The 27,995-nt window shown below is 49.6% G+C and overlaps 1 protein-coding gene across 1 annotated transcript in view; it reads left to right on the top strand.

Annotated features, from left to right (window-relative positions):
* The window catches only part of LOC132320046 (hydrocephalus-inducing protein homolog), a 144,577-nt gene that overhangs the window by 27,255 nt on the left and 89,327 nt on the right, over positions 1 to 27,995 (top strand). Inside the window, exons 7-11 of the mRNA XM_059832149.1 lie at positions 5,717 to 5,918; positions 8,550 to 8,733; positions 17,750 to 17,849; positions 22,335 to 22,453; positions 24,492 to 24,715. Coding sequence (XP_059688132.1) covers positions 5,717 to 5,918; positions 8,550 to 8,733; positions 17,750 to 17,849; positions 22,335 to 22,453; positions 24,492 to 24,715 — 829 coding nt within the window. The remainder of the gene's footprint in view (positions 1 to 5,716; positions 5,919 to 8,549; positions 8,734 to 17,749; positions 17,850 to 22,334; positions 22,454 to 24,491; positions 24,716 to 27,995) is intronic.

Here is a 27,995-nt window from a genome sequence, read left to right as displayed (position 1 = left end):
TGTGGCAGGTGGTGAGTGCGGGTTGGGCTTTTCTTCCTTTGCTTGCGCGAATTCCCAGCAGTACGGCTGGTTTCTGACTGACTTATGTTCTTGTATGCCTGCTTCGAAGGGAGTGGGAACTAGGTGGGTGGAGGGAGGCGCATATTGTAGGTGAAAAAAAGGTGTAAATAGGAGTTTGTGCAATTATATGTTGACTTTGCATCTTAACAGTAGCGGCGTTGCAAAAGATGGAGGATTGGTAACTAATACTTTATCCAACGGATTGGTTATAGGCTTTTATAGTCCAAATCAATTAGATTGATGGGTGAGTCTAATTGGTCTCCAAAGTGTTTGTTTATGTCAAAACAGCTAATAGGTCACAACTGTTCCCTGTCTTTGTTCCCCTTTTCTAGCGCTGCTTGCAAGAATGATTTTTTTATACTGTTTTAAGTAAGGTTGTTATGCTTCTTGCAAACAGAGTATGGCCTCTGCCCCCTCTCCAGGGCCTCGTGTTTCAAGACAGATGGTCCATCGCTTTGAGGGTAGATGAAGGGGAATCAGGTTTGTGCTTCATTTGTGCTTGAGGTTTTTTTGCATGGCTTTATATCTCCACAACTACCTAATACCCGTCCTGACAAAAACCCTGCTAAAGCAACCCATGGAGTTGGCTGCATGAGCACAGACTGGGGGGGGGGGGTGTACTTGGAGGGTCATTAGGAAGTTAAATATCTCCTTTTGGCAGTTTTTGTTCATCCCCAGGTATGCACAGAAACAGACTTTCATGTGACGCTGCAGATCCCATTTTTAGCGCATGACAAATTTCTGGAAGAAGGTGGTTTTCATCTCGTTGCAGGTCACCCTTGAGCGCAGCTTGTCTACCCTATCATCAGTGGAAATCAGTAATACATTCTTAAGTGTCATTGACTCTGGATGGGTTTCAGGGCAGAACTGACCATTCGTTAACCTCCTTTCCTTGTGGATCAATCAGTATCTGCTGAGAAGCAGAAGAGCAGCTTGAAGGGTGATTGATTTATTAAGTGGTGTGTTGGGCATGTCTCTGCCAGGCAATCAGAATGAAAGTTCCTGCACTATTTTCCCCGTGGGCCAAGAGCAATGTTTCAGCCAGTCAGGTACCCCAGCGTATCGTTACTGTAGTAGCAATAATGATTAAAAATAGCCCGCGGCAGCACTGTCTTTCATCATCCGATAGTTTTACTGTCCTTTTCAACACATTCTGTGAGGCTCCTTCACGCAGGGCAGAAACAAGCCTCCCTGCTGGCTCCCAGATATTCCCGTGCCGGAGTATTTCATCCTATAACGAGGCAAAGAGCTCTTCCTAAGCGTGGGGCAGAGGAGCTAATGGGGAATACTTTGGGTGCTCCATTACAGATGGATGCACAACAAAGAGCCTGATGGACAAGGAAATGACTTTTAATGTGGAAGAGAGCTGTCTGAAGAGCCTGCAGCCTGTCCCGTAGACCACTGCCGGCCTGTCGTTGCTCTCCATCTCCCTCTTCCTCCCCATCTGTTGTCTTACGGTTCCTTGCAATGCCTTTGGGGTAGAGACCCTCTTCTGTCGATGTGCCGCATGGGCTCAGCGGGTGCTTTGCTGAGGCCTGGGCCATGCCGGGGACTTCTGTCCGTTAACAGCGATAACTGTGGCAATGGTAATGATTAGGATGCTCTGAGCTTTGTTGTAGCCTGGGAATGATTCTTCGGAAACACCCGTGTTAGCAGCAGCCGTTATTTAGTGGTGAGGTTTTTAAACAAGCTGCTCCTAGGGCTGGAGTAAATAACGTGATGATTTAAGAGTCTGAAGGTGGCTCATGAACACTGCCTTGGAGAAACACTTAAAAATGACTGTCGCTGCTCTGCATTTTGTTCTAGTGCTGGCAGTTCAAGCGTGGGGGCTGACAGATTGCCTTCCTCAGGCCGGTGGAGACCCAACGCACCTCATAGGTGATGCCATTAGCTTCCCGACAGCGAAAGGGCTCAGAGCAGTGCTCCTGACTCTGATCTAGCAGTAGCTCTGCGGGAGGTGCAGCAAAAAGCATCTGTTGGGGAGGGCTGGCTCCAGCTGTAGGTGACTTCTCTAGCTTCCCAGAGATGGCTTAGCCTGGTGGAGTGGTAATAGCTGTCCTTTGCATGCTGTTTGAAAAACAAGAGTGTGCCGGCAGCGGTGAGGCAGTTGGGTATGATAGTAGCGGGAGCAAAAGAATTACTTATTGCAGATCGATGTGAGGAGTGACAGGGATAAAGGAAGAATCATCTCAGTGAAGGCGAGGTGCAGCAGGGTGCTGTTTTGTTTCTATTCGGTCTAATCAATCTGGCTGCCAGCTTTCTAGTATTTAGAGCGGTGATCAATGAAGGAAAGTACTACTCTTGAATATTAGGAAAGCATTCTTCATAAATCCCAAAAATTGTTTTGAAATCTTGTTCGAGGGTTTGCTCATCCATTCATTGAGCTACACGTTCAGGCTAAACCAAATTTGTCTTTCTATTTAAGAACAATTTGTACTGCTCTGAAAACTATTTCCTCTTGCACCAGGATGATCATGTAGCATTAGAAGAATTCAGAGAGATGTTTTAGCTGTCCTGTAAATTCCCCCTTTTTAACATTTTTTCCTGCAGAATAGGCCCCAGGAAGGATGACCCAATACTAGATTTCTTGATTCAACACAGTAAAAAGTAATGATGTGCTAAGACACCTGCATCCATAGTCATGCAGATGGATGGTGGAATAAAACAGTGGTGGTTCTGCTGTGTCAAAGAGCATCATCCGGGAGTGCACAACCCAAAGCGTCTGCCCTACTGCTGTGTAAAAAGTCTAGCTTTTAATTTCAAGTTTAGGCCTTGCTTTGTTTGGGTTGCAGAGTGAGCGCTGTGTCCTGCCGCCTGTAGGAAATGTATCAAAAGCATGTAAGGAGGAAAGAATTGACAGCCTGTAGTACGATTGTGTTGTGTAAATAATGGTAGGGCAGATACATCTAGATTCAGTAAATGTGCTTTCACGGCAGCAAAGCATCCCAGACTACACACCATGGACATTACCTTGTCAAGTGCAATGCCTAGTGCTACATCACTGTTACAGTAGAGAGATTTTTTTTTAACCTCATGTATTAGACAACCAAGAGTCTTAAATGACATGTCACATCTAATTTGGCACCCCAGACATGAAGTCTGCAGCTGCCCTTGGCCAACCGTGGCAGCTCCGCTCTCTGTGTCAGTTCATCTGCCTGGCAGACAGAGCTGCGGCTTCCTCCTGACTCACCGGCATCTGTGCACGCTGTACTGTACCGAGCCATTTCTGGGTTTATATCTTCAGCACGATGTCAAATACTTCTCCTTGCGGTAGAAGGTGCTCCGGCAAGCCCTCCAGCCTTCAAAAGAGTCCTCGGTGCCTGCAGCCAGGAGTGTAAGGGTGGCTGCGTCCCCAGCTCATCTCCAGAAGAGCAGTCACGGGGGATGCTCAGCAAAGCGTGTAGAAACAGGCAGTGCATATGCTTTCTCCCCCGTGGGCTCTGGAGTTAGCAGTTTTCTGTGCTGGAGGCTTCATTCTCATCTTTGTTTAAGAGCTTCTGATGGTTTTATCTCCCGAGAATTTGTCCGGTTGCTCTCTGGATTTATAGCTGTTAGCCTCTACAGCATCCTATGGCAGTATGTTGGAAAGGAAGGAATATTCGCTGGAAAAGTACTACTACTTCTGTGTCATTTCTGACTAATAACATGATTTCAGGCCCTGAGGTTCCTGTCTTACGACAAATCCTGACAAATCTTTCCTCATTCACATTTCCCAGGCCATTCATGCTTTTACAAACCTCTCCCATCTATCTCCCATATGATTGCTAGGTTGAGGAATCCTATGCAGTCTTCATGCAGAAGCTGCTCCATACTTTTAATTGTACTTTCTGCCCTTCTCTATTTAATTTCAAACGTTTTTTGAGATCAGAACTATACCCAATACTTCAAGACCCATGTGGGCATGGGTTTGGACAGTGAGATGATAGTTTTCATGGTGTTTCTTTTGTAGTAGTTTGTCTTGATCATTGTGGAGGATTAGCTTGTGTTTCCAGAAACCGGCGTTGTGCACGCTCGAAGCACTGTGCCTATCTCCCATTTCTTGGGTCCTGGCTCATCTGCTTGCCAGTGTATGCCGAGGATTCAGCGCAGGGGAAAGGTAATGCTTATAAAGCATACCTGCCTCTAACTCTTCTGAACTTCAGTTATTTTTATATGCTAAATTGTCCCTTATGGGAGGCGGATTGTCCAGTCCTTGGAAACATTGCTGGTTTTCTCCCAACATAACTCAGCTCTGGCCACAAATCCCTGCCACTCCAAACTCCCTTAAGAGCAAAGAAATTGAGGCTTATACAGGCATGAAGGCTGAATTCTCCATGTTTGGAGATGAATGAATGACTGTAGAGATCTGCTATTTTAAGGGTGAGTCTTGCCTCATTCCCCGCTCCCAAAGCGAATGTGATTCTGCTGTGTTGCCTGGCTTAGGATTGAAGGAGTCCATCCAGCTCTCCCCTTGTGTTGTTGCATGGCAGCCTTTTAAAGGCAGGTCCATCCACTGGCTGCCTTGCTGGAACCCCTGCAGTGAGGACGAGGCTGTGCCTTTGCAGAGGGATGCCCTCCAGGCCATGGCCGGGTTGTTGCGCTTGTCAGTTGGGGCTGGCTCGGAGGCTTGAAGCACCACTCCCTAGAAATGCTGTTTCTGGAGAGCATGTCTGATGTTTGCTGTTTGCATCTCACCTGGGAAACACTCACCCACAACAGGAAGAGTGGGCTTGGTAGTGAAGTTTGAGCTCAGTTGACTCCCAGGAGTTCCTTGGTTGGGAAGAATGAAGGTTTGAAAGCTCTGGGAATGAGGGAGCCTTTGGTGGGAGTCTGTTCTGGAGGGTGTGATGCTGGCAGGTACCCCAGCAAGACTCCGGTCATTAATCAGTTGATGTGCACAGCCAGGGGCTCGCTCCTCTTCAGCTTGGTGTGAGTTGGAAAGCAAAGATGTCCTCGCTCTGGTTGTTGAACAGCTTGGGAATATTCAGCATAGACTTGCGCCCTCGGGCATAGGCAACAGGATCCAGGCTGAAAAAATGGGCTTGCAGGTCTGCAGTGGGCGGGTTGGTGTGGGCTGTGCCCCACCAGTCTCGTTTTGCCATATCTTCACAAACCCACAGCAAGTGAGGGCACTGCTTCTACAACACAGTGAGGTTGTCTTCTGCGTGTCATCCTGCGGTGGGCTGTCACTTGACTTGTTCCTCTGAACCTCCCTTTTCTGTCCACATGCCCCCAGGCATCTTTGCTTGTCAGTTACAAGGGGTCCTCAGGAGAGACCCACCACTGGTGGTGTGCCTGCAGGAGACCCTGGTCAAGCTGTGACTGTGGTGGGACTCCTCAGAGTCACCTGAATGACTTTGCAGAATTCCCTGTGACCTGAGTGAGATGGCAACCCAAAGGGCACCTGGGCACATCCGAAAAATCTCACTGTAAATGCTGTCACGTTGGGGATAAACCTCTACAAACACACCCAGAAATTAAGTGCTTAAGGTGGTGTCCAGGACATCCTTGTGCTGTACACATGTATCTATCAGGATGTGATAAACGTACTGATCCGTGGAACTGCTAATACAGCTAAAAGCTGTAACGCTTTCTTCTGTTACTTGTGGTTTGCTCTGTTCCTTGTACTTCTGTCGGCAAGTGAGATGAGCAAAGACTGCCTTTTGCTTTGTTGCAGGTGAAGATGTTCACACAAGCCTTTATGGAGCAGCTGGAGATGTCAACATCAGGCTAGACAGGAACTCCTTGGCAGTTGAGAAGACTTACCTCTCGCTGTCAAACCACGGATCCATCATCATCCACAATCAGAGTGAAATCATAGCCCACTTCCAGTGGAAGGCTTTTGCTACGCAGGAAGAGGAGGATCAGCGGAAGCTGAGGTTCGTTTGAAAGATTCGTTTCCATAACATATGCTGCCCAAGGGTAAAACTGACGTGTGGCCTCAAGGATGTTGGTGCTTTTGAACGGTTTAGGACAAGTAAACCATCCCCAGTGTCAGGGTATGTGTCACTGAGCTTCAGGGTACTGGAGCTCAGCACTTCCCTTTCCAGTTCCACCAATATTCCAGCTGAGGATGATGTTTAAGGGAGGGAAGGTTGGTTGCAATGACTGGATAGCAAATTGGTGGTTTGTGGGAGCACAAAGCACTGAGGTCCAGACATCCCTGGGCTACAGAGGGTCCATGAGGCTGAGGAAAGTGTCAGCACTCATTACCTGGGACGTAATGTAGCTGCAGATAACATAACTATTACGATAGTCACTGCAGTTTCTTCCCCTCCAGTTTTGATAAGGTGGCAGGCTCCTTTTCCAGCGATGTGCAGGGTAGGGTGGAAGTTGAGACCACCCTGCTGTCGGGTGTTAATTGCCTCGCGCTGCCCTGGTTTCCAGCACAAGGAGCTATTTGTGCCCTTCCTTCGAGGCTGGGGAGAGCTTGGAGGTGGAGGGTTCTGCAGGGAAGGTAGGGCTGCACAGGACCTGGAAGTGCATTTGGGCTTCAGTCACCTGTGTCTTCATGGTGGTGAGAGATGGGGCAGGTTCTTGAAAGCGTGTCTGTGCTCAGGCTTTGAAATTCCCATTTCGGGCAGCACACACAACCCGGGGCGGGGGTGTGAATTGGAAATGACACTTCAAAGCTTGGGTGATTTAGGGAATCCCTGTGTGACTTTTCAGACTTGGGTGGATGTGGATATATTGGAGTTAGTCTGAACCCATAGCTGATCAGGAAACTGCCTTAAAGTGGAGCGATTTTTAAGGGCTTCTGAGCAAATAAAGTTCAACGTAATTAGGTCAGAAATGCCTTGAAGGGCAAAACTAGTTTTCCACTGTTCTCTCTTTTTAATGACACAGTGTGTGACTTCTGTGCAAGCTCAGTGTGTTGAAAGAAAATCTCGTGACCTTCTCTTGGTACTTCCCTGGCCCATTCCTTCACCATAACTCCCAGCTGCCTGTCTCAGCCTGGACCCTGAGTGATCCTCTTTCCCCTCAGAAGCATCCAGGTTTCCCCCCAGTCGACTTCAACCTGATCATTTTTATTTTTTCTTCCCAATTACATTTGATCTCTATGCCAGTTTGTGTCTTAAAGTCTGAGCAGGACATTTTGTTCTGCCTTACTTGGAAGTCATAGGGATGGTCATAGCTCTAAGGCCGCTGTCCTGGTGTCAGAGAAGCTTTTGAGGTCTTGGAGCAGGGAGGACTTTTTCACGGGAGAAGGCAGGACCCTGCACTGGGATGTGACCCAAAAAGACCTGGATCGTCTCCTTCCTGCAGGACTTTCTGGGATGTAACAGTGGAATTATTGTCCCTTGAGGTTGAGTTGAGGGTTGCTCATCTCAGTGGCTGTAAGCCCCCCGAATATGCGGCATTGCAGGTCAGCCACGGAGAACCATTTCCATCGCCCTCCACAGGGAGCTAGCCAAAGCACGTATTTTTGGCTCTGGTGACGGCATTTGCCCGAGGCTCTGTCTGTGTGCAGCTAGTAACATCCATGACTGTATTTCCTTTCTAATTGTGTTTGAATTTAGCTGGGTGATGATCGCTCTCCTGTTTATACCACACTGCCTCGATTTGTTGCATAGGGAGCCTTTTGCTCATCCCCCCCCCGTGTTGTCATCTGCTGGTTCCTGATGGCCAGGGGACTGGAGCGTGAAGGGGGGACAGGAATATGCCAGCTCGGAAGCAACGGCTCTGTAGCAGTGCTGCCTTCTCATCTCTTGGTTGCGATCTTGAAACACTAGAATGATTTCTGCTACAACTGCCAAGTAAGGGAGAGAGTAACGGTGTCACAGCTCTGGAGAGAAGGCCAAAAAGGGAAAAAATAAGGTGGTTCAAGGCTCGACTGAAGGGTTTGGATTCAGAGGTGCTGGTCCTGACTTCTTTATGGGGTGATGCTGGGCAAAGTCCCTTCCTTTCCTAGGGCCTCTGTTTGCATGCATATCAACCCATTAATTTCACCGAGGGGGTGTGATGCCTGAATTCATTAGTTTGCTTGTCAAGTGCTCTGGGCTCCTCTGGTGGAAGGCCGTATAGGGAACAGAGAGCAGAGATTGTTTCCTTATCGTCGCAGGTCCAAAAAGGAAGGGAAAAGAGTGATGCTGGTAACCTGCAGCTGTACCCCAGCTGCTTCTCCCCTTGCTGGTGAAGCCCTGCAGCGGGTGCTCCTTCATCTTTATCTGCCTCCTCTGAGCAGCTCTATGGTTGGAAAAGGCGGTTGAGGTTGGTGGATTCTCCATCAGTTGCGGCAGCGCCTTTGAGCCGGGAGGCTCTCTTGAGGGCTGCTAGCTTTCCAAAACCTCTTCTTAACTTGTGAGTGTGGAGTAAAACTACCTGCCACGCCAGCGAGCAACAAGGGATCATCTGATCCATTTGGGACCCCATGGCTCGGGGTCAGCCCCTTGCTGAGCTGCTGCTGTTCCTCCCTGAGTGCGTTGCTGCCCCTGCACTTACCCGGCAGTCTCTGCAAATATGTTGCTTATTGAATTATCTGTTTGGTTTGTCTCTCCCCGTGGCCGCAGGCTGTGTCGCAGGCTGCAGAGGCAGGAAGAGGACAAGACGGATTGCATCCTCAAGGAGTGCACGGTGGACCCCACTCTCCGAGAACGCCTTTCCCTTCTCTCCCGCACCTTCCGGAACCAGAGGGCAAAGGTGCAAGGAGACTCCATGCTTTTCTCCGATGATATCTTCACCGTTGAGCCAGCGGTAAGCTGTTAGCTGAGAACCTCCCCTCCTCCTCCTCTTCCTCCTCCCTGAATGAGGTCACTTGGCAGATCCCTGCATCAGCTGCCTTGATGTGCCGAGAGAACACATCAGGTTTCTAGCGAGGCTGGGAGAGCTTGTTACAAAAACCACTTCTGAACTGCGGGCTCCTGACAGGCAGCGAGAGCCTGCCTGAAGCTGAGCTACTGCAAGGGCTATAAATAAGTGCTCTTAGTGTTCAGAGGTATCGATTATTATACGTAAGGGCACACCTTTACGCATACTGTATGGGGAGTAACAAAGGGTATTAGAGCATTGTCAGTTCACATATTGACCTGAAGAATGAAATGGTCCTCTGTGGAAAGGAGGCCAAATTCAGCCCAAGTTTAGTCATGGCAATACCAATCGCTTCGTATAGCCTGGACTTACACCATGTCAGAATCTCCCATCCAGGATCATCTGTGAGCCTGGACACAAGACTGGCAGGTTTAAACGGTCTTTTTGAGTTGTATTGTACATAAGTACAGAACATTCTTTGCTTTTCTGTTTCTGCAAGCAAAACCCCATGTCCTTCAATTAACCAGAGCTCTGATTCTGAGTATTTGCATGGTCTGAGACGAAGAATGCTTGCTGCCTGAGCAGTGCAAAATCCCTTCTCATCGTGGAGTAAACCCTAGAAGAAGCCCAACCTCTTCTTTTTTTAAAATAGGTGAAAATAATTTCTTGGTTCCTTTCAAGGAAGGGGATTGTGTTCTCTTCTTGGTTGTTCCTAGAGCCCATCTAAGGCTGTAGAGCCAGCAATGTCAGCACAGCTGCGGTTTCACACCACTGTAGCTGGCAGCAGCATGGTGTGACCAAGAGATAGAGTGAGAGCTGTAGGAGTATTGTGGAGGGTGGGAGCTGATCAGCTGAGCAGGAAGGGCATCCTGCAGTGCATTAGAGCTGGTTTTGGAGCGTGTCCCAGGGCTCCTGCTTCGTTACAGTTGGCATATGTCTCCAGAACTAGCTCGACCCACCCTTGATGCATTACATAGGTACGGTGAGGTCCCGAAGTCTGGCTGCCCACAGTACTGCGTGCTGGTACCCAACGTGGTGATGTATGGACATGAAGTGTAGCCTGGCCTCAGGTCTTGAGTGGAAACATCTCCTGAATGGCTATGGTGACGTTACACAGTTTGCTTCAGGGCTGAATATAAGTGGGCTACTACATGGGTCTCTCCCCTTCTGTCTTGGCCAGCATTATCAACCTTTTGATTTCCATTATTTCCATTATTTATGGAACAATCAGTTTCACACTCGGAGTTTTGCTCATGTCTGTCTTCTCCCTCCCGCCTGACATTTGGGTGTCTTTACCTCAAAAGATAGCAAGTATTTTCTCCTTTTTATCAAATGTAGAATCTACAAATCCACCACCACTGACTTCCACAACCTTCTCTCCAGTGACAGCCCTGTAACATTTAGCTTGGACAGACACCCTTCCTGCACTGCTGTGTAAACGTGCTGGAGAGCTCCCCCCAAAGCTGGGACCTTGCTGCCTCACAGAGCTTCTGGCCCAAAGTGGCTGCTCTCTTCTTCCCACCTATCACCTGTGATGTCTGAGAGCACCCTATAAAAATAATCAAACCCTTGTAACAAGTGACTGGAGGAAGCAATTGCTTCCAGAGGTTAGGAAGCTGATGGAGGGCCAGCGGTCTGGGAAATGCTTTCTGGGCAGGGTGGCTTTGCAGGGCTTGTGCAGAAGCTTTGCTGTGTAAATGCACCATTAGCTGCTGTTTTTTCCAGGTGTTGCTATCTGTAGAAGCTGCAGCAGGTGACTTCAGTCTGTATAGGGTTAATTTGCTGGTGAAAATAATAACAAAAAAGAGGAGGCAGTGATTTTGGAATTACCACGTGACCATGAACATTTTGAGCAGCTGTCCAAGCCTGTGGGAAACAAGCTGTTATGCAACTCTGACTTTCTGAGTGCATCTCGAATTTGGTTTAATTTATTTTTGCAAATACACATGCTATGTCAGCAGAAGCAGCTGTGATAGAAGCCCAGGTGGCTACCAAAGGAGAAGGTCCTTGCTTTTTGCTGCACCCTCCGCAGCACAGCTTAGCTGTAAGTCACATTGCAGACCCGTGGGTGCTGACTCCTTGGAAATGGAAACCAGAGGAAAGGGAGGGCAAGGATTTGTTACCATTGCGCTGACCTTGACAAGTCCTACCTGTCCTGTGACTGCTTGGTAGTGACTCCTCAGTGCCATGGGTTAGCTCTGAGCTGAGGGAGGTGGTCTTCGAGATGTCCAGGTTATGAAGCTGCTCGTGTTGTTGATCCAGAGGCTGGGCTGGGAGGTAACTGTGTTGTTTGTTCCTGCAAATCTCCACCTCAGCTGGGGAACCAAGCTGGTCCCCATCCAAATGAAAGGTTACTACAGAGCACTTCAGTTTTTGGCAGAAGACACTATCTCCAGGGGTTCAGTTATTTATGGGAAGAGGCAGATGTTTGCTTCGGCACTGCCCTTCTCCTAAATGCCCTGAACTAGCAGGGTGCGCTTTGGGTGGCATTTCGGTACTTCTCTTGCCAGCTCTGTCTTTGGTTTTCTGTCCACTTTGAGCAGCGATTTCCATTCGGTGGCTCGCCTTCCCCCTCTGCAAAAGCAAGTAGGGGATTTGGCAACAGTTGGTCGTCCCCAGCTGTTCAAGACAGGCTTTTTCTTGTTCAGGCTGGTGGGTATCTAGCGGATTCTCATTATTTAGGCCTGAGGGGGGGAAAATAGGCTCTGCAAGTATTTACGGTTGGGCTCTTGCATAGAGATCGCTTCTGGAGCTGTGAGTCACGGTGTGTTTTCCCCTCCCGTGTGACGTTGCTTTACGCTGTAGCAAAGCCAGGGTACGACAGCTGGAGTTTTTGTGCTGTATCACCATACAGCCACTGTCTGTATTTTCTGCCACCTGCCAGTTGCAGCCTGTCTGAGACTGACGTGAAGCCAGAAGCGTTGCAATATCCTGTTCCCAGCACTATATGTTTTATTTCTGTCCTGGTTAGCATCCATGGTAGTTTTTCGTTCTCTGACTCAACTGCCATCCTATAGAGAACACGCTAGCCCAGGCAGACCGCTGGCTCCTGAGGCGTCCCGAGGCTCTTACGCATGTAGCGGCAGCCTGCGAGGGTGGGTAATGAAGCATATCCTTTTAACCAGCAGCTCTTTTCTTCCCTGTGGGGTAGCAGGAATGTGAGGAACCTCTTCAACAGCCTATTTTAATTTCCCAGGAGAAATAACTCAGAGTATTTTTCTAGTTTGATAGTCTAAGATACAGCAGTAATGAAGGGAGAAATGACAGAAATTTCCCAGACTAGTTATGTCTTGAAAGACTTTGTTTTAGCTATGGTATAGTAGAAGAAAGTGTAACTGATTATTTCTTCTTGCTCTCCACCTTTGGAGTCAAACGATCTGGCTTATAGCTTCACTGACAGGAGAGGGAAGCTATCTGTGGACGTACTGCCAGAAGTTTCCGCCCAAATAGATTGGATCCTGCCGAATGGTGATTTCGTATCGGGAGCCCAAGAGACTGAATCTATTAACTGCTGGTGCAGGTTTGCTTGGGAGCGGGGATATGAGCACAAGGCTCCAGTAATGATGCGGCATGAGGATCGTTCCAGAGAGCTGTGCTGATGCATACAGAAGGCTGGGTTTTATTGCTAGTCCGGAGGTTTGTTTCCTCCTGGTGCCTTAGAGGCGTCTCATGTGACTGTGCTTTGGGATCCAGCAGCCCCTCAGATGTATGGAGATGTGTCCCTTGTCAGGATCTTGGTGCACCACTGAACGGCTTCCTGGAGCTTGGCAAGGCATCTTCCCCGGCAAGGGGGGTTTGTCTGTTTAGGTTGTAAAAGAAGACATGACATCGGCACAAAGCTCTAGGCTCCCTCCCGCGCTGGTTAATTATACAGTGTACAGAGAGATCCTGGCAGCATTGCAGCCATCACTGTGGTCTTGGCGGTACTGAGCAAATCATCCCACCAGGATCTCGGGCACTCCAAGTAACGCCTGCAGGGACTCACTTCCACTCCCTCGCTGTTTGGGGATGTGCACTTGCAGTGTTCTCCCAGGTTCTTGCTGAAGCTGTGGTTTTTGGTGCAGTGGCAGTTCCCCATTTTGATGTTCACTTTGGGCTATCTTGGGCCAGGATCAAATTCCAGAGTCGGATATATGCCCTGCCAGCACTGACCCAGCTCCGGTTCCCCTTCCGACAGCAACGGTGATGCAGGAATGGGAGGAGGCCAGGACAACTAGGGCTTTGTGTCCCGACCAGTGTCTCATATCCCACATGGAGACCAGCAGGCAGCCGGAGCAGATTGCAAAGCCCCGATATCGCCCTCCTGCCTTCTGTGCCCACTTGTCCGTAAGCAGAGGGAGCCTTGGACAGCGAGTCCTGGCTGGGGTAGCCAGCTCCCTGCCAGCCTTCATCTGCGAGCTGGTTTCCAAGTACCTTCTGCAAAGATGGAGGTGGGCATGGTTTTCTCCGCAGGAGCTGATCTGAGATGTCCTGCTGGGTGCAAGGCCTGGCACGCAGCGGGAGGCAGGGTATCGCTGCTGGCTCTGCCAGCGTCCAGCTACCTGGTGCCTGTTACAGATGTGTGTGCTACGGGGGGCAGGGGGATGGGGGTTAGGTGGGGGCAAGAGTTCAGTGGGGACAGGTCCTATGGTGGAGAGAGAGAGAAAGGCTATTGAAGCGGACTTGGTATTGCACAAGGCGGTTTCGTGGCAAGAGGCAGTGCCCCCTGAGAACAGGCTAAGTGTGGGCGTTGTTATCCAAACCAGGTTAATCCAAAGCCGCGAAGACCCGAAGGGATTCCTCTGAGGGGCAGCCCTTGGTATGGAGCTCAGTGCCTGCAGAGAGCCCAGGGCATGTGCAGAGGCTGCTCTCTGGACTATGAAATAGCGTGTAGTCGTGCACTCCTGGGGCTAGTACACCACCGGAGTGGCGTGAGGACTATGAAAGGCTTTTGTGTTACTCTGGGGAGGAGGGGTTTCCCCGTTGCCTGCCCTTGACACAAACCTCCGGTGTCCCGGGGTGGTGGAGAACCTGGGCAGTTCAGCTTCTGCGCTCAAGGGGATGTAGGCTTTGTAGCCCGAGGCTCCCTGTAGATGATCCAAGTTAGAGATAGAAAGTTTATATAGTGTGAATACTCCCACATCTCTCCTGAACGCTTGAGGGCATTCAGGCCTTGAGGATTCAGCCCTTATTCCTTCTGTATGTTGGAACCTCCGTGGAGCGCCTGGGGCTAACGGTGCTGCCCTGCCAGGGGAGCTTCTGGAAGGTTTCGCTGCCCTGAGAGGAGCATTGGAAGTCCTGCAGTAGCCTGGGTGGACTCTGCGGTGAGTGAAAGCCTTGCTGTGCCTCCGTTTCGGTGTGCTGTAAAATGGGGGAGTGAGATTTACTGAATTTTTTTATGAAGTTCTCTTTCTATTCCCTTCTCCCTGCTGTAGTCACAATGTCTCCCTGTGCATGTTCACCGCTGCAGTCGGGATTGTTGCCGTGCAAGTCACGTTAGGGGCTCAGGCATGCAGAGTATCTGTCTGTCTGACTGCCAGAGCTTAGCAGGGGAACAGGTAAGTTTGCCATCCTAGTCCTGTTCACCCAAAGCTCAACTGGCAGTGACCAGAGCCGGACAGGTGATGTTGGTGCAGCTCGTAGCAAGGCAGAGCTGTCGTGAGCATCGAGCACAGGCTGCTTCTGAACCGTCTCCCACTCCTGTCCCTGCCTTCTGGCTCTGCACCGCCTTCCTAGGTCCCCCGCCCTGTCAACTCTGTCCCTATCGCTGCCTCCGTGATATATTGCTGTTACTGTGCTCCAAAACAATGGGGTAAGATCAGCGTGTCGGTTATATTTCTGTCACAGATGTGCCGGCATTGGAATTCATCAAATCCCAAAGTCAGCTAAACTCGCTCAGCTAGAAAAGTGCCCGTTGTTAGCAGATACATATTCATCAGGCCAATGGTTCTTTTGAATTCTCTGCCTTTCCTGCTTAGCTTCACTTTTGCTTGTGAATTGTATTAATGGGAGATGTATTGCCTCTGTCAACCTCTGAGTAATAACCAAACTGGCCTGAAGTGTCCGCAGGGCCAATATATCTGATTGCGGCACATAAAATAGACCAGCGAGTACCATCAGCTTGCGATCCAGCAGAAGCCAGCAGCAAAAGAGTACTTTGTCAGATCGTTGACGTGAAAGACTGATACTGCTGCGTTAGGCTCAGAGAAGTTTGTTTCCTGGCCTCGGTGGAGGGAAGGATGCTGTCCGAGTTTCCCAGGAATGATTTGGCTCTATGGAACCTGTTCGTATGAACTCCTGCTTCAGAGCAGCCAGTATCGCACTAAATGGTGACATGGTATAAATCTCACTCTGCTTTTTCAGATAGGTCCCAAAGTCTTGAAAGCAGTAACACCATCCCAGCAAATGGGATGCTCAGTTTATGGTAGGCATCGTCCGTCTGACAGCCAGCGCAAACTCTAAGCTGCGTGCCCCTGGTAGTCTGGCTGTGCACAGCCCTCGTAAGCCTGATTGCAGACCTCCAGTCAAATCCTGGCATCAGTTTTCACCCTCAGCCTCTCTGGTTCTGTCCTGTCTCATTCCAATACCTTCTCCCGGCTTTGCTGTCTGGCCCGTGGGGCTCTGTGGAGCAAATGGAGACTTCCCCTTGGTGTGATCTGGGTGGTTGTTCTGAAATTGGGCTCTCTTCACTCCCACTCCTTGCTGAAGTCCTCTTTTAGTGCATGCCTGTGTTTTGGTTTTAAGGCTCAGGATGTGCTATCCTCCCCTGCTTTCTGCCCCTCTCTAAGATGAAGACGTCAAAGATCACCACTGCTTCAGCGTAGCAGCAGCGAGTGTTTGCATAGCTGATGGTGCTGGCAAGGCACCGTTTGCTGTGCAGGAATGAGGGCTCTCTGCAGCTCTCTGGGCAGAGGATCACAGCAGCTGGAGGATCAGACGGTGCCGCTGGGCAGCTCAGCCCGTGCAGCACCCTTTAAGGAGAAGCGTAGAACGCCGGTGAGCTGAGATCTGTGTTCAACTACAGGCGTTGGGCTTGAAGCAAATGCCAGCAGCTGCCTAGTGCATCCCCCCTCCCCAGGGATGCTCTGCCCAGGGTGAGACCACTGAATTCAGTCTGTTGAACACACAGGGAGCTGCTGGGTGATGCGCACTGCCGAGTTACTCAATTCTAATTAGCCAAGCCAGGGAAATCTATCATCGGAGTGGTTTTTCTCAGTGCCTCAGCTTAGGCAAGCTCCAGACGTAGCAGAGCTTCTGTTGTATGGAGCACCCGGAATGCTTTTATTCCTGCAAATCTGAGATAATTCTGTGGGTGCTCAGTCCATGCAGCATCCCTGTGGGACCCAAAGGCTCTGATACCTGGCACGCTGACTGTGGGTTGCAGGCTGATGTCCCCAGCTTGCTTCCTCAAGCAAGCGTGTCGTCATAGAAGGCGGCTTCATCTTCATCCAGTCGCTTGCTGGGGGGAAACACGAAGTACATTTGGTCTGGCAAATGTGTTTGCTCTAGGTTTTGAGAGGAATCCAAGTGACTTTATGCTTTCAGACTTCCCTTTTCTTATTATTGTGGTGGTGATGGGTGGTTGGTGTTCGCAACTGTTCTCGCTGCCTGTTCTTCCCTCTGTTCTGTTGACTCCGAGCAGGCTGTGCATTAGGGAATTATTTGCAGCTGCAGCCCAATAACTCACCATGTCACAGCCCTTTAATTTTTGTGTGGACTGTCCTTTGAGCTATAAGTGCTAAGTCAATGGGAAGTATTATAGTTATTGAATATTTATGCCGCAGGAGCGCCGGAGGCTCCAGTCGGTTCACGACTCTTCTGTATTGAGGGTCCCCAGCAGCAAGCAGAATCAAAGCCTCACTTTACTGATAGAAAAAGAACTCTGTTCTTTTTGTCTTCTTCTATAGCTATTTTTTTCATTCCTTGTAGAGTATTATTACAGCTGTCAGATGTGCTTATATTTACGTCAACAAATGCACGAAGAGATGCTTGTAATGGTAGGAGTTGAGGGGATGTAAGTGGTGCCTTTGTTTAAAGCAGTTGCAAGAAGTGAGTGAGAGCCTTCACAAACCAGGGATGCCTCCAAAAATGAGCGACAGGGCTCCCTGGGACTGGGCACCAGTGCCAGGACTCTTTGGGGGTGAAGTAGAGCGAGAAGACCCCAAGGAAGCGGCAGACTCTTGCAGAAGCACTGGTGGCATGGCCCAGACTTCAATCTCTGAGCATGACAAGGGAAAGAACTGTTTGATTTTTGGTTGAAAGAGGTGTGGAGCTATAAGCAAATCCCATCTCTTATTGTTGGAGCCTGTGTTCAGGGAACCAAGAGCGCATGCACCTTGCAGAGGTAATCAGGTCACATCCAACTCTCAATTTCATTCTCAGATCTTTTGTAACCTACGTGCTGGCTGACTGCTCACGGCACGGGGCAGAAGCAGCTATCGACAAGGAGTCTGTTCTTCGTTGATCCCCAGGTGGGAGGGCTTGTTCTGCTGAGCGCCCCAACTCACCGGAGTACGTTATATATTTAAATACATGTAGGGGTGAAGGGGAGAAGAGGCAGAACCTTCATAACTAAGAATGGAAAAATCCATTTGATTTGCTAAATCTCTTCTGATCTGAGCAGAAGTGTTCACGTAGCCATAGTGGTACAGGGATATACGGGAAGGTCTGCAGGAGAGAGGTCCTTTTTCCGTAGTCTGGCTAGCACCTTTGAAGAAATCCTGCTTGATTCGCTGGAGTTTGATTGCCAGTTTGGTTGCTTTGTTGTAGCCCTAATTTAACAAAATGCTTCTACCAGGTGCCAGTAAAGGTAAGGGGCTTAGTCTTTTGCAGCTGCTTCCAAACTCTCTTATAAATTTTGTTGACAAGTGTTGCTTGCTCCTTGCTCCTCACTGATGCTCTAAATATAGGCTACAGGGCTGGGCTTGAAAACAAGACATGTAACGTTGGAAGATAAATGGTTTGCTGTCTGCTTCTGTTTTAGGAGGGAGATGTCTGGCCAAATTCTTCGGCTGAAATCAAGGTGGTCTTTAAACCCCGTGAAGCCAGAGTCTATCAACAGATGGTCTACTGTGACATCTCAGGTACAGCTCCTTTCTCCTGCTTCTGTTACCCATGGTGGAGGCGAGGCACAAATAGTCTTCCAGCCCCTTCGGTTCTCGTGTAGTTGCTGGGAAGGGTGGGTGGTCAGCAAGGCAGGGTTGGCACATGCCCGCTGTCCCTGCGGTTTCCAGGTGGTCTCCTATCCGCGGCCAGCCCTCGGGATGTCTGGCTATGAGCTTGGATCACTGATCCCAGACAACCAAAGCAGTGAAGGGATAAGCTTTCATGCCATGGGTTTGCCAGCGTTTCCTCTGCTGTGAGGTGCCTGGGAATGCCAAAGAAGGACACAGCAGAACAGCTTTTGTGGACGAGCACTAAGCCCCTATAGACCATTTCCTTCCCGGATGAGTCTTTATTACATGGATGCATCATCAGACTCCTGAGGCAGCAGGAGCTGAGTTACAAATGTGCTCCCAGACCCTGGATCACCTCCCGCTCCTCAGATGCTGCCAGGCCTCAGGTGACTGAGCCCTGCTGAGCGCGGGGTGTCTGCGAAAGGACCGCTTCTGGCTAGTCCACGCTTCTCTCCCTGCCTGGGATTTGTCACCTTGTGGCTCGGAGTCTATGGTGCATACGGGTAGCGTTGCACAGGCCTTGCTGTACTCAGCAGAGTGAATGCCTTCCCTGGAAATTGGAGTCCGAGCAGTCTGCTAGACAAGCTTTCTGCTCATCCTGTCTTACAGAAGTGCTGTCAGGTCTTCTTCTGGGAGCAGTTATTGTTGACCCACCCGAGTTATACCATCTTTGCCCTTCAGAGGTGATCCCTTTGCTGTGCTAGCACGGGGCAGGGAATGCTTGCAGCAGGCTGCGTGGTTCGGGTTACCTTGTCCTTCCTCTGCGTCTCTGCACGGTGCTGCTTAAGGTGTTTTTTGAGTGAGACATCGCTGTCAGATTTCCCTCCAGGGAACATGATGGTTTTCCCCATGGAAGAGGTGCGAGACCCGTGGCCCTCCAGCACCCAGGCTCCCGTTTTGGAGGGTGCTGAAATCACTAACCCAGCTGCTTTGTTGCTTTCCTTACCGCTCCAAGCTGACAGACACAAATGTCATGAAGCAGCTTTTTATTTACACAGTAATTGCGCAGAGTTTACTTGGCAAATGCCACCTACAGTAATTACAGAGGGCTTGTGTTAGCAAACTGTCTTCCTGCCCACCAGCTGCAGTTGTTAGAGCTGTGGAAGGCAAGGATTGATTTAAGAAGTTGCTCCCAAGGGATTCCTTGCTCAGTGCTATGCTCATAGCTCTGGGATTCTTGCTGTAGTGATGGGGGGCTGTCTATCTCTTTGCTGCAGGGATCTCCAGGGGTTGTGCCAGGAGAGCTTTTTCGTTGCAGAGAAATGGGAAAACTACTTGCCTGCAAGCCTTGAGCTGGTCTGGGAGTTACAGGAAACGGAGCTGGGCAAATGATGTGTGTTTAGAAAGAGGATCCTGCTTTTGAAAGACCCTGATGGGCCCTCTGGAGAGCTTAACTCTTCCACTGGCTCCTTGGAAAAGGATGTCGAGGAGGTCATTTAAATGATGCACCTACACCCCATCCGTGACAAAACAGAGCTGCTCCACTGTGTCGTCAGGATGGAAGCTGTGCCAGAGTCAAGGTCCCTGGGTGCGAAAAGACTTTAAAGAGGAAAACAACGATCTTTAACTAGGGAGTCAATTAATCTTGCTTCTTGGTTCCTCTGAGAAGCATGACTGCCTTCCTCGTACATCGGCGTGCCAGTCACACATCCCTTTGGAGCGTGCTGTGCAGATGGCGTGCCTGCCCCTCGCGGGGAATATTTGGAAGCTTTGCCCCAGTGCAGCTGGATCTCACGCCCCACTGGAAAGGGGCTTTGCTGGCCTCCACTTTTTTGCAGGTGCCTCCATAAATTGCTTAGCAGATGCTTCTGGATCAGGGGATTTACAGAACTAATCAGCACTGGGCAACTTGCAAAGCTGGCAGTTAAGAAGTGGTTTGAAATGTGCTCTTGGCAAATATTTAAGCTCAAAATGAACTTTCTTAGTTATTCATGCAAACAAAGCTGGAGCTCGTGAGTGCTGGAAGGAAGCATATGGTGGGGGGCTGAGACACCTAAAATTCATTTTTAGGTTTGTCTGCACACAGAACTGTATTAGGTTGCAGCTTGCAAAACCCCTTTCTGAGCCACTCTTGCAGGGAGAAGCAAAATCCCAAATGACAATCACTCCCTTACCTTGTGAGAGATCTGTCCTGCATCATGTGAAACTGTTTATTGACGTGGTCAGATGAGAATCATGTTCAAAAACAGTCACAAAACACGGGGACGTTCTGTGAACAAGAAACTGAGTGTCAGAAAGCATCAGAAGTTAAGGACTTTGGCAACCAAGTGCTGTGCTGTTGGGCCACCTGCGCCCCTCTTGATTTGAAAGCAAGGCAGCAGTGCCAAATTGTACACCCTGCATGACGTGCCAAGGTATTATTCCTCCTGAGATCCAAATTCTCGTACCAGGTGTGGATTTGGGATTGAGGATGAGGAGGCTGTAGCTCCTCCATGCCCTTGGTCTGCGTGCTCTGGGAGACGTCATGGTGGGAGCATCACAGGGCCACAGGCCAGCTGTACCCAGGCCTTGGGCAAAGGCTGGATGCTCCTGAAAGCCCCAGCTGCTAGCAAAGAGGAGGATGTACTCTCGTCTTTCTTCCTCTCAGCTCTGCTGAATGCTGCCTGTCGTTTAGTTTGCTGCTCCTCCTTTGGGAAAAGCCCACTCTGAGGTTCACCTGGACAGAGGAAGAGCAAGATTTCAGGGATTTCCTAGAGTTTCAAGTTCAGTGTAGGGGTAGAAGAAAGGATGGTTTCTCTGGACCTTCAGGAGAGGATGAGGACCTACTGCACAAGGGGAAGAACTGCCACTGATTTTTCCATCACAGTGGCCATGGGACGTGTGTCTCAGCAAGGTCATGGACGAAAGCTTGTCACTTGGCAATCTTTGCCATTTCCCAAGAGCTTTCATGGCTCAGACCTAGAGTTTTTAAAATGAAGCCACACGTGATGCAAGATGGAGAATTCTTCTGACAGTGAGCACCCAACACTGCCTCTTTTACGGTGTCTGAGAAATAGAAATACACAGCCCTCTGTTAACACCGGAGCTGTGGAACGTAACTCTCATCATTGGTGTCAGCTGGGCTTTGGCTGGATGCATGCTAAAAATGTTGAATTGAACAAAAGCTTCCTAGCTCTTCCTTTCTGGCTTTGGACATTATCAAACATCCTCATCCCATGGTTGCGAGATCAAAAAGTCAGTAATCGTTGAAAAGGCTGTTCCAGGAGGGTTTTTTCAAGTTGTGATCTAGTTGCTGTGTTGCCACACCTGGGCTGCTCTTTCCAATAAAAAGTCATTTTGGATGTTCTCGAATAGCTCTGCAGAAGACTTTTTTCCTAAAAGCAACCTTCAATCCCTACTCTTTACTAAGCAGTGAGCATTGCGCAAGGGGAACTTGAAGGCAAGAGGAATATTTTTGCACAAAAGCTACAGTGAGGGTTGTACACAACTTCTGGGGCACTCTCTTCCTCCTTGTGCTACTCGCTTTCCATGCAGAGTAGAATGGGAAGGCAGGGAGACCCAACCTGAAATTCCAGCTAGGATTCAGGCACTTTGGGCTGCTCCGGTGGTTCAGAAGAGCCTTCAGACTGGAAGACCCTGCACTCTGTCGGCTTAGCAGACTTATGGATGAGAACGAACACCTTAGAGTTTAGCTATGAGCCTTGCGGTCTCAGTTACCTTTGCAGCAAGGGATGTGTGTATTCGCGGTATGTTTATGGCTTATTTCATCTCAGTAGTGAGGAGGTTGGTTTTCCATAACTGCTCAGCGTGCTTCAGCTAAGGTGTCTTTACGAAGCTGAGCTCTGGTGTCGTGGTGGGAATAGGTGAGTGTTTCTCCTCTCTGGAGATCATAAAGCCCTGTGTTATTTAGGCGCTGCTGCAGGAGGTGAGACTTGGGGCTCGCTCCCAGGTACGGAGCTGTATGTTGGGCACAGGCGGTGGCTGAGATGCTCTGCTTGCTCGAGGCAGCACTCGGATGTGTGTATGGCCCTTAGCAGGGAGCTTCGCCTTGCTTAGGCTCGTACTTCTCGGCTCTTGTGCTGTCGTCTCCAGTATAGATGGCGTATTTTTATCTTCAGTTCTGTTTCGTGAGCTTTGTGCCTTCACTGAATGGATTTCAGAGCTCGTCTAAGCGCGTGGGGAAAAAATTCAGAGATCATGTTCTAAACTCGGCATTGCTTTTTCAGGGTGCAAATTGTTCGCTAAATTAGAAACCAGCCCAAGGGGTTGGTGTGCAATTAGAAACCAGCCCAAGGGCATATCTCCTGAGGGCCGAGAAAGGTCCTGTATCCTCTCCTAGAGCATCTAGAGCAGGTCCCATCCATCCCGGAGTCAGGGACTAGCATTGAGGCAGGCTGGAAAATCCAGGACAACAGAGGGAATTACTGTACTGAAACGGCAATCTCTCCCCAGGCCGAGAGACCAGGCTGCCCCTGCGCATCAAGGGGGAAGGCATAGGGCCCCGGCTCCGCTTCAACTTTGACCAGCTGGACATCGGGAAGGTTTTCATTGGATCAGCCCACAGCTATGAGGTGAGCAGGAGGGGTTCGCAGGGGCTGGGCTGGATCCTCATGGCTCCCGGGGCAACGCTGAGCCTTGTGGACCTGGGGGATTCCTGGCAACTCGGGCAGTTGTGAGCAGGGAATATTTGACATACATAATAGCCAAATTTGGGGGGTTTCACACAATCTGGATACTTTTGATGGGGTCAGAAAGGTATATATGTTTAGGAAGCCCTAATGCCTGCTTTTTGGCAACCTCCATTTGAGGTCAGCTGGGAGGCTTCATGCAAAAAAGCCCCTTGACACATGAAAGCAGCACTGGGTCAAAAAGATAAGTATCCAGAGGCTTTTGTTTCAGCCCTAGATGCAAAGGACCTTTGTACTCTGGCTCTTAAAAAGCAGCTGGAACAAAGTTACTGTGTTTGAACTCAAGTCCCTTGCAAAGAGTTTTCAGTTAAGTGCATCCTACCGATTCCTGGGAGTCGGAGGGAAGCCGTGCAGCCTCCTGGCTCAGAGCTGTCCCCAGCAAAGAAATTGGGAGTGCTTCCCCTCGCCGACCAGTGCCTCACCACACTTCAGACTTGGTGCATCTCTGGCTCTATAAAGAGCAAAGCATTTCTGGAAATAAAGCAAAGGCACTTTCTATATATTTGCCTCCCCCCAATGGTGTCAAGTCTTCCGCAAAAAAAAAAGCGCAAGCGAAAGAGGTAGAAAATGAGGCAATACATCATGCCAGACACTTTCAAAACCTTGACTATGGCAGGGAAGGACACATTAAGGTGTTTTCTTGCCAAAATTTTGTGCTCTCTGTGCATTTTTAATGCTGCTACTTTATTGATTCTCTCTCTATCAATTTATGATTTTCATTACTTGAGAAAATGTGAATAAGTAGATGATGCTGTTAGTGCTTTCCTAAGCAGCTAGACTGGAGGTAAACCCCAGCTCAGCGTAGGCTCCCTAAGTGCAATTTGTAACTAAGGTGTAGAACACATGAGAGGAGAGAGTAGTTTTCAAGTCACCATTGTGGAGTTTGAATACATGCATATTTTCAAGAGCAGCTGCAAAATGGAAAGACAAGGGATGTTTCTATGCTTCTGTCTCAGTTTTTCTGACAGGTTTTGCAAGGACAAAAATTAGGGAAAAGACATTCAAAGCAGATAGCTAAGTCCATGGAAATGGCAGGATTTCACCCTGCAGCAATCAGAAACACTACAGCTTTGCTTTGGGTAGGTTTGTAGGTGACTGACAGCATGCTGGTACTCACAGGCAGATGCGGGCGTTTCTTGCCCAACATGAAAAGAGCTGAATCTCAACAAACGCTGTGGGATTGTGTCACTTGTTAGAGGCAGTAGATCGAGTATTCAACAAAATACAGCTTGATTCTAAATTTGCAGTTTATTCTAATAATGGTAAAATCTTAGGTGGTGGCTGTGAATAATTAGGAAAGAGAAATTCTTTGGAATAGATGGAGCTGCTATGCACCTCACGCTCCTCCTTTCCTGACATGTCTGTTTGAGCAAAGATTAAGAAAGAATCGCATTAGAGAAAAAATAAAAGAAACCTAAATTGAACCCTAAATTCTCTGCTGTAGCAGAGTTGGGGAGCACTTAGTTGGTTATAGTGCTGGTCTGAGGTGTCTTCTACATGCAATAAACTTGTTGGCTGCAATGGAAGCTGAACGTGTTCTGCCCGTGGCAGGACCGGGCTCATCTGGAGCAGAAGCAGTTGTGTGATGATCCACTAGTAATGCTGCAACCGCCCTTCGCTGCTCTTAGGGATGGGTCTGAATCAACTTGGTGATGCTGAGCACTCCAAGTCAAAGTGGACTGCTCTGTGTCAGTGGAATAAACGCAGCGTGACTCTGTTTAGATGAAGTTATCACTGCGTTGCATGAAAAAAACCAAAGGCAGAACTTGTCCTGTTGCATTTTCTTTGGCTTCTGGCAAGCAGCAGCACATGGCATCTTCTGCCTTTTACAGATGTTAATTGTTTAACGGGAAACAAATCAGCCTTGTGTAAGAAAGGAAGATTCCTTATGTATTTCCATTTTGCTTTCTTGCTGCTGCAGGCGGTCCTGTTTAACAGAGGAGCCATCAATGCTTCCTTCAACTTGATCCCTCCAGCTACAGCTCTGGGCTCCTGCTTCACCTTTCTCCCCCAGGAGGGCACCATTTTGCCGGATGGGCTCCAGGTCATCCGGATCTCCTTCAGTTCCACCATCCTGGGGCAGTTCACTGAAGAGTTCAGTTTCAGTGTGAATGGATCGCCTGAGCCTGTGACCTTGACTATCAGGTGAGAAGAATTATAGGAGCTTGGTGGGCACATCTGTAGCTCTCTCTGGGTAATCATCTCCCCCCTACCTCGTTTTATGATGGAGCAGAGAAAAAAGGGGTTGTCTAAGCTCTTAGTCTTGGCTCAGATCCTAGCACCCCCCCACTAAGAGCCAAGGCTTTTTCACCTTGACTCCAGTTTGACCCTTGCAATTGCAGCAGCCAGGAAAGTGTAATTGTCCACGAGAGGAACTCATAGAATGGTTTGGGTTGGAAGGGACCTTTTAAAGCTCATCTAGTCCAACCCCCCTGCAGCGAGCAGGGACATCTTCAACTAGATCAGGCTGGGAACGTTTCCAGGGATGGGGCATTTACCACCTCTCTGGGCAACCTGTGCCAGTGTCTCACCATGCTCATAGTAAAAAAGTTCTTCCTTCTATCTAGTCTGAATCTGCTGTCTTTTAGTTTAAGACCATTGCCCCTTGTCCTGTCGCAACAGGCCCTGCTGAAAAGTCTGTCCCCATCTTTCTTATAAGCCCCTTTAAGTCCTGGAAGGTCTCCCCAGAGCCTTCTCTTCTGCAGCCTGACCAACCCCAACTCTCCCAGCCTGTCCTCATGGGAGAGGTGCTCCAGCCCTCTGATGATCTTCATGGCCTCCTCTGGACCCGCTCCAAAAGGTCCATGTCCTTGTTGTGCTGAGGACCCCAGAGCTGGACCCAGTGCTGCAGGGGGGTCTCACCAGAGCCGAGGGGCAGAATCACCTCCCTCGACCTGCTGGCCACCTATGACCGTGCCTCCTCTGCTCTCAAAACCCAGTTTAACTTTCCAAGTCTTGGGTTCCTCTGGGAAGCAGCTTTGCCTTCATGGTTGAGGCAGGGTGGCTCTGTAACTTTCCAGGACACTGTTTGCACCGAATTCAGCAGCAGCAGGTTCCTTTTGTGACCCTTTGACATCTCTGTGTGAGGACCCTGGGGCTTTAAGTGGCTACCCATGCTGGAAAAAAGTTTGACGGGAAAGGTGTGGAGATGCCTTCTGCCCTGTCCTCCCTGTACCCAGGAGCTGAAGTGACTCCTTGCTACAGGTAGCTCATTCCCCCTTGGGCCATGGCAGACAGTGTGATGGTATCAGCTTTGGGCAGTAGATGGTCTGGGATGTCCCACCGAACACCCAGCAAGGCCAGGAGGGTTTTGGAGAGGGGCCAGCCTGGGTGATTCTGCAGCCAGAAGCAGTGTTTTTAAAATCCTCTGTTAATAAGCCATACAAAATGGGTAGCAGCAGCCTCAACATAATTTCTCATGCTAACGCACTGGGACAAGCTGTCCTCCCGGCTCTTGTGCAGCGAGTGCTACGGTACCTTCTTTCTGCAGCCGGAAAAGTGCTGATGCGGGAGACGGGAAGCTCTGCAGCAAGTACTGTCACAAGGACTTGGGCATCATCCCATGGGCTGGTGCCTTTGGAAAAGATAATCCTCACCGAGCAAAGGGGAGAAGGGGGGGGAAAAAAAGCTGATGACAGGAGAGGCCAAGCTCGCTTCTCAGGAGCACAGCAGCATGCGAACTCGTCCCAGCTAGTCTTAACCATGGGCTGGCGGGATAACGTGGTGTAGGCAGGGAAGCTGATGCTGGGTGCTCTGGAGCTTTGGGGCTGGCTGTGCCTCCTCGGCAGCCAGCCTCCCGGATGGCTGCTGTGGGGAGGGATTAGATCAAGGTAGTAAAGAAACAAAAGGAGTCTGCAGTTGATTTTACCAGTAAGGTAGGGGAAATGGATAAAAAAAGAACAACAAGGTTATTACTTTGCAAGAGAAGAGTGGTGAGTAGGTCTGTTGACCTCAGTAGAGAAACAATTATGTTGGCTTTGTGTTTGGAGGGAAAGTGCTGCTTGTTTTGGAAATCAAGAGGGAACATTTCACAATCAAATAATTTATTCTGTTCTGTCCCTCCCCCAATTGGTCATGGGATGTTATAGCATAAGCAGCTTTCTCCTTGAGCCAAGGGCAGGTTTTGCTTGTAAAGATGTGCTTATCACAGGTAGAATACAGTTTTTCTTGGGTAGTGCCCACTGCCTCTGCCCTGCAATGGCCTTGCTCCTGGGGCAGGAAAGAGCTGTCAGCGGGATAGTTGTCTTCTGGCTTCCCCACAACCAGATGAAGTGGTCTTTTTTCCCCCACTGATGCCCTGGCTCCCGGTGCCCAGCATGTCCTCCCCTTCTCTGTGGCCGCTCTGCCCCGTTCTGCCAGCACGGCCCTGAGCTCGGTGCAGACCTCATCACAGAATCACGAAGGTTGGAAAAGACCTGTAAGATCATCAACCCAACACCACCATGCCCACTAAACCACGTCCGTCTCAGTGAAAGAGGATTGCTGGTCCTTTTTTATTTATTTCTTCCCCATCCTTGTATTCCTCCTTGCTGGCTGGTGGTTCCTGTGCAGCCCATGTGAGGGTACCCCAGCATCCGCGCCTGCTCCCGTACACCTATCCCTCAGCAGTAATTCCCATTGCAATCCACTCTTCTGACATGTCATCTGCCTCCTTGATTTCTGCCTTGCCTTTGTTTCATGGATCCCTATTCAGTCCTTACCTCTCATTCTCCAGCCCCACAAGTCAAGCTGTTTGTTTTTCAAAAGCCTTTGAGATGTCCACCCACCAGGTCAAGCTGATCCTCCCTCGTCGGGAGGTTTTAAGCACTGGATTTAGTCCTCCATGGAGAAAAACTCCCAGTTCTTTTGAACGGAGGTGAGCTGGCTGGTGGGACAGTGGGCTGCAAAGGAAGGAATGGGGATGTGTGTTGAAGTGGTTCCTCTCCCACCTTGTGTTATCCTTTGTGCTCTGCAAGGACCCTGATCTCCTTCACAAGTGCATTATTTAATGCTACTGTAAAACACGGTGGTTGCCAAAACCACTGCCTTTTCCCCCATTTTCTCACAAGCTGTACTGTTATCAGCTGTGGTGCACAGGGCTCCGGGTTGGCTCCTTGCCCGAGCCTTCTGGCAGTCATTCAGGTTAACTCACTTGAGCCCAGATACAGTGCACTCAGCAGAAATGGCAGTCATTTCTCCCCTTGCCTGGCAAGGCTCATCCTTGGCAGTTTCCCAGCGTGATCCCCAGTCATGGTTTGTTTGGAGGTAGTTTTCCATTGTCTCCTGGCAAGTGCTGTGACGGAAAACATGCCTGCTCCCTTTGCTCCGTCCAAAATAAGCTGTTAGGGCTTGGGCGGTTAGGTCTGATTATGTGAGGTCCTTGGGGAGGGAACTTCATCAGCAGCAGGGATTTGCTCCCTGACTTAGTCTCAGGAACTGCTTCAGC

Source organism: Gavia stellata, chromosome 33 (genome assembly GCF_030936135.1).
Source record: "Gavia stellata isolate bGavSte3 chromosome 33, bGavSte3.hap2, whole genome shotgun sequence".
In the NCBI taxonomy this organism is placed as follows: Eukaryota; Metazoa; Chordata; class Aves; order Gaviiformes; family Gaviidae; genus Gavia; species Gavia stellata.
Note: the sequence above shows the minus strand (reverse complement) of the source record. Positions and strands in the feature narration are given on the sequence as shown.